This window comes from Hibiscus syriacus, unplaced genomic scaffold, assembly GCF_006381635.1.
Source record: "Hibiscus syriacus cultivar Baekdansim isolate YM2019G1 unplaced genomic scaffold, ASM638163v2 tig00112205_pilon, whole genome shotgun sequence".
Classification (NCBI taxonomy): domain Eukaryota; kingdom Viridiplantae; phylum Streptophyta; class Magnoliopsida; order Malvales; family Malvaceae; genus Hibiscus; species Hibiscus syriacus.
Genome location: NW_024063266.1, coordinates 290181 through 296793, shown reverse-complemented (window position 1 = coordinate 296793; position 6613 = coordinate 290181). Strand labels below are relative to the sequence as shown.

The 6613-nt window shown below is 37.7% G+C and overlaps 1 protein-coding gene across 1 annotated transcript; it reads left to right on the top strand.

Moving 5' to 3' along the window:
* Positions 1–5476: 5476 nt before the first annotated feature.
* On the top strand, positions 5477–5908 carry LOC120175340. Its single transcript, XM_039181977.1, has one exon. The coding sequence runs from the start codon at positions 5477–5479 to the stop codon at positions 5906–5908; it is 432 nt and encodes a 143-aa protein (XP_039037908.1).
* Positions 5909–6613: the final 705 nt, after the last annotated feature.

The window sequence follows — 6613 nt, the reverse complement described above, 5'->3', positions numbered from 1 at the left end:
AAAAAAGAGGGGGAGAGAACGCTAGAGTTTCGATGATGTGATACTTAGAGATTTTTTTTTGGATAATTTGATTTTATTACCCAAAAGAAACGAGTTACAATCAATACAAACTACCAAAAGCTATTAGGCACCAAACCCCTACTAGCAGACTAGGTAACAACCAAACCAAATACAACAAAAATAAACAAAATAAGAAAGCAAGCAGCAAAATGCAATCAAGATCAAGCTCCCCAAAAGCAACCGCCCAAAGACCTGCACACATCTGCGAATGAAGTACCAAGAAGCCCTCAGCAAATCAACAATCACCAACACTAGCCAATGCTCCATTCCAAGCAAAGCTGAATATTAACACTGTCAATCTTGTTTATGTTGCATCCTTGTAACCTAGCCCCAATCGATCTCCTAATACTTTCAAAGATATCATCAGCTGTCCTAGAACAGCCCCTGAAACACCTAAGATTGCGTTCTTCCCACACAAAGTATAAAAGGCAAATCCAAGCCAATTTCAAAATGCATATCAACAAAGATTTACCCCTGAAGTTGGCTACAGCACAAGCCAAAGAATCACTCCAACACAATTCCATGTGGAGGATTCTACAAGTCTGCAACACCTTGCTCCAAATTCCCCTAGTAAAAACACAATCATTGAAAAGATGATCCATGTCTTTAAGCCCAGCATAGCAAATAACACAACCTCCATCCAACTCCATTCCCATATTGTTGAGTCTGTCCTTAGTAGGGAGCCTATTCAAAACATCCATCCAAGCAACAATTGACATTCTTAGGACATGTAAGGGAAACCAAATAAGGTGTTCCCATCTGACATTTTCCCTCTTTTCTCTTAACTTCTCCCACACCCACTTACTTTTTACCATATTACAGTTCACTATACTACCAAATAAGACAGCAGCATCATTCCTAAGTTTAAGCAACTTTCTCAAAATCCAGCTAAACTGAGGTTTAGGACTGGCTTCCCAATAAGCAGTCCCCTTATGAGCATATTCTTTGATACAGGCCACCCAAAGTGACCCTGCATTAGCTAAGATGTTCCTGATCAGCAAGAAGCAGCACACATTGTTCCAACAACCAAGGCTCTTCAAACCCAAACCACCCTCAGATTTTAACCAAAACAGTTGCAACCAGCTCACTCTAGCCCCCTTCTCCCTTTAAAAAAAACCCCACTAAACTCCCATTAAATGCTACAAAGAACCTAGCACCAGTGATACAAGCTCTGATCCAAAATCTAAATTCCTCAGGAACCCCAAGGCAGTAAGAACTTTCAACAAACAATCCCAGCACACAGAATCAAAACCTTCCTAAGGTCAATTTTAAGAGTACATCTAGGGGACAGTGAGCTGCGAGAGTATCCCCTAACTATTTCCTGAGCTAATAGGGTATTATCAACTATGTTACGACCTTTAATGAATGCAGACTGATTCGGTAAAATAAAGTCTGGAAAGAAGCTACCCAAACGATTAACAATGATGTTAGTAATGGTTTTATATACAACTGAGCAACAAGATATAGGACGAAAGTCCTTAGCCATACCTGCATTAGGAGTCTTAGGCACTAGGACAATGGATATAGCATTGAAGGCATGCAGCAAGACACCAGTCTGGAAGAACTCTCTAATAGCAGCCAAAAAATCAACTTGAATAACATCCCAGACCACTTTTAAGAAGTATGCAATATACTCATCAGGCCCAGGACTCTTCTCATTCCCCTGCTTAAACAAAGAAGCTTTGATTTCCTCATTAGAGATCTCCTTTACTAGGGAGGCAGCAGTAGAACAGGGAAGTTCATACCCCAACAAACCCTTAAGAACATCCACATCACAACTTTTAACACAAGAGTCCTCCATGCCAAGTAGCACTGTATAAAACCTCACCATCTCAGCAGACATGGTCTCAAAAGTATCCAGCCTAGAGCCATCCTCAACATAAAGCGATCTGACAGTGTTCTTCTTTCTCTTCCTCATCACAGCAGAATGGAAGAACTTAGTATTCCTATCACCCTCCCTAAGCCAGTGGACTTTGGCTTTCAATACTTAGAGATTTTAATTTGTTAAAGACTAAATAATTAAAAAATTAAAGATTTAATTAAAAAATAATAAATTCACAGACTAAATAGTACTCCATTTATTTAATTTAATTGTTTTATAATTTTTATTCAAAAAGAAAAAGGGTAATAAATAGGTGAGGGCATGATTGTGTTCATGTAAAATAGAAAAGGTTAGTGGATGTATTTTGAACGGTCATCCAAGGGAGGTCCACATCAAATTGTTTTGTTTTGATATAAATATAAATTCCAATTTGTGTGTGCTCGTGAACTGTCAGACCCTTTTTCCCCCCACTGGAATCATGACCTAAATTTACATTATTGGCAACGCTTGGGAATAGGTCAGGTTGGCCTACAGGGGCCTACGGCTTAGAGTACATAAAATCTGGCCTGACTTATTTAATAAAAAGGTCAGGCTCTAATTTTTTAAAAGTCTATTAACTTAAATAGGTCAGGCTTATTATAAAACCTTATAAGCCTGATAAGCCGGCCTGTTTATATAACTATATACTTATTATATTTTTGGGTACCAATAATATATATTGTCCAGTTTAGTTCGCAGGCCGCAGCGAAAGTCTCGAACGTTGTCAACGTTTTCGGGCTCGTTGTTATTTGTTACATTCTTTTTCTCTAAAATACACAACTATTATCTTGCAGAGTTGCAGTGAAAGTTGGAAAAAATGTAAATTGGATTGGTTTAACTATAAATCATTTTTAGTGAGAAAAGAGAAGGAAATTGGACCTATATGGTTTACAAATTACACGTGTGTCTCCTTTTCAGTATATTCCAGAAAAAAAAACAGAGAACATGACATGAATCAATTTCCAAAAACGTGTATGATTCTGATAGCTTTTATTTCAAGCTCATGCTGATAGTTTAAGAACCAAACGAATGAAATGCAGAAAATCGGTAAAGGTTCACAATCTGGAATCAGTTTCCAAATGGTTTTTCTCCTTCTATTCTGGCCATGATGATTGAGAAGGCAATGTCAAACATCAGCTGGAAATACATGTAGTCATAAATGATTCATGATCCAGAGTCGAAACACACATATTCCTGAATGAAATGACAATATGACAAGCTTCAAAGAAGGGGGAAACATGATAGATTGAATATAAACAAATGGCATTCTAATTGTACTCTTGTGTATGTGTAGGTGGTTCTATCAATCTCACGGTACGGGGAAGAAGAAACTCGGCAAATATAGGATAGCGACTACTGACTAGTGAGAGGAGGGGTAATAACCATCGATGTTATCAATATCATTGACCAGTTCTTCACATGAAGAGGGTATAAGATAAACATGGGGATTGAGACATCAGACCATTGCATATGCATTGAACAGAACAATTTAGCGTGGCATATGCATTGAACAAAACAATTTAACGTGGTATATGCATTGAACAGAACAATTTAACGTGGCATATGCATTGAACAGAACAGATTACAGAACACACAGCAGTCAGCAGACCATGCCAGCACTCTGCCCGAAACAATGCGCCACCGGCGCGCGAATCCACCGAGCCCATCCATGCCTGTCGGCCACACACCGAAGCCATCACTCTCGCCTTGACCACGCCCATACCTGCAGCACCCACAACTCGATGACACCGTATAACCGTATAAACGAAGAGAATCATCACTTCATCAGTCAATGCCATCACGATTCACGAAAAAAAAAGGAGGGGAAATAAAAACAGGGATCAGTGAAGATAAACATGGGGGATTGAAGAATTAAAAAAAAAAAGCTACAAGTTTACAACCATTCGAAAGGGTAACGGTAATAACAGAGAGGGTTCTCGGTTTTTCAACAGAAGAGGCGAGAGCATTCATCAAGATAGGCGAAAAACAGCTACAACCATTCGACGGAAACAATCAATGTAAGGGTTTTCTTACCCATTTTCGAAAGGAAAATAACAAAGAACACAACAAGCATGTTTGGAAGTATTTCTTGTTTAGTAATTCTTTCTTAGTCTGCATGTGTTCTAGTAGTGACAGAAAGAGGAGAGTGAGGAAGGTATCGTTTTTACCTTAGGGAGTAGTTGAGCCTTCGTCGGAGTGATTCATCGTCGAGTGAAATAAGGTTGATTAAGGGGTCTAGAGGTTCTCGGTCGGGGTTATAGGGTAGAATTTGGTTAAGAGTTTAACTTAGGGTAGGGTTCGAAGAAGAGAGTGATGGGGAGATGAAGAGGAAACGGCGGGATGAGAGCAGCGGTTGAGATAATAAAGTGAGGCTAGGGTTAATTTGTTAACCTAAAATTGTATTTATTAACTTACCAAAACTGCGTCGTTTATGAGATTTAGGGTATTCGTTTTGCATGTCAATTTTAATGGTTCTTCTTGTTGTTGTTATCCTATGTTGTGTCATGTTTTAATGATATTTTTACTATGTTTAGCATATGTCTTCTCTCTTGGAAATTAGTGAACCAATAGCATCCACTCGTACAAATGATAATGAGGTGAATATACAAGTTCCTGCAGATTCAACTCAAGTAGAAGGTTAAAAAAGAAGAGATACAAATCACATTGAAGTTTTGATGTATCCATTCTATTCAAATGGAATGGAGATGTAGGCTTTATTTTTTGTTTGTAATAGTTAATATGCTGGTTTGATAGATTTGGATGATGCTACCTCAAGTATGAGGTTCTCTTTTGTTTTGGATTATTTTATATTGATTTCAATTTATATTAAAAATTAATTTAGCCTATTAATTTATAGAATGTGTTTTATTTTTTTAAACATGCTTTTAAACAGGCTATCAGGCCAGACCAAGCTTTTAAAAAATCCAGACCAAACCAAAATAAAAGTCTTTGACAGACTACAAGCCTACAAAATTCATCATAGGTCGGGCTCAAGCTTATTAAACCTATTCCCACCCCTAATGGCCATGGCTCTACCTTTCACCATGTTAAAGATTCCCTTCCTTTGATTGGGACAAGGAACCCATGCCAGCCACTTCTCGGCTTTCCTCAGACCATCAAATTGGATTAAAAAAATCAATGTTAAAAGTAAATTAAAGTTTTTATTAATACGAGATAAATATAAAGAATTATCCGTCTAAAAATATCTCTTAATCATTGGTATTCACATCCTTTTATTTATGGTACTCGAATCTAATATCTCAAAAAATAATAACAAATCTTTGACACCTGGTTTATGCTAAAAGTAAATTAAAGTTAAAAGTGAATTATGTTTAAATAATGAGCTTTCACCTAATTAAATGAAAAGAGTTCCAACGGTCCACTGGTTTACTCTTTACCCATATAAGAAAGGCTAGTAATATAATGAGATATGATTAGAGAATTACATAGAAATCAAAATCGCTACTTGCTTTTGTTCATTGGAGCATAACAGTGTTCACTAGGTAGATCTGCGCTTGAATTCGTACCTTTTTCTTTCTTCATCAAAAAAAGCAAATGGAAGCCCTCCTCTCCCAATTCACCTTCCTGTCAGATCAAGCTTTACGAGACAAGAACTTCGATCCATCGGCCATGGAAGACCTAATGAAGCTCTTCGAGATCGAGTCTTACAAGGCATGGGCAGCCACGCTGGAACACGAAGACCAATCGACACAAGCCGAAATAACCATGCAGGAAGCCGAAAAGTATCTCGACTCGGTCATGGAGACCGCCATGGACGACTTCAGGCGGTTCGAAGAGGAAACCGAACGTGACTTGAGGGTCGACGAGCTCGATGCAGCTGATGAGGCTAGAAGAATGGGGAATTTGATGGAGAAAGGGGCAACTATTGCCTCCAAATTGTATATCGAAGCTGCTGTGAATTCTGCTATTGCTGCTGTGAATTATGCTTTCAAGGGACTTTCCACTTACAAGGTTCATCCTTCATGAAATCTGCTTTTGTAATTTACATGTATGATTCAAAGGGACCTTATTTGGTTTTCTTTGATGCCACTGTTTTGTTACTTACTTATTTCTTTTAATTAAAATCCATCAACTACGTTTCAAGTTTCTTTTTGGCCAGATTCTTATACAAAATTCTTCAGTTCTTCACTCCCATGCAGATTCATGGAGGCGTTTTCGATCCTATTACATCTATCATGATTACATGCATAACAAATATTATTGCAATTAATTTCCAGTTAACATTATTGACAAAGAGAGTTGAAACCACAGAATATTAACAACAAAATTGATTTTTTCGAGTTGAATTGATTATGTTTGTAATGGATAGTTCTTTAGTTTTCACAAACTGAGATGGTAGGCTGAGGTTGAGAGAAAAACCAAGCTTTTAATTGTCATTATCGAGTTGCCAATTTAGCTCATCTGTTATATTATCTATCACGTTATCAATTACTGTAGATTGTTACGTCAATACCGTGAACCGTCATGTCAGCACCGTGAACTGTCATGTTAGCACCATAACAGTCAACGGCAAAAAAAGTTGGTCAAAGAGCCACATTAAAAAATAATACTTCATTTTTTAGGTACATGGGGTATGATCACTTTTCGCCTGTAATTTATATCATATAGCTTATCTTGGAAATTGTATTCAAGCACAATATGACCTTAGCTTTGCTCTTATGGCCCCATGCT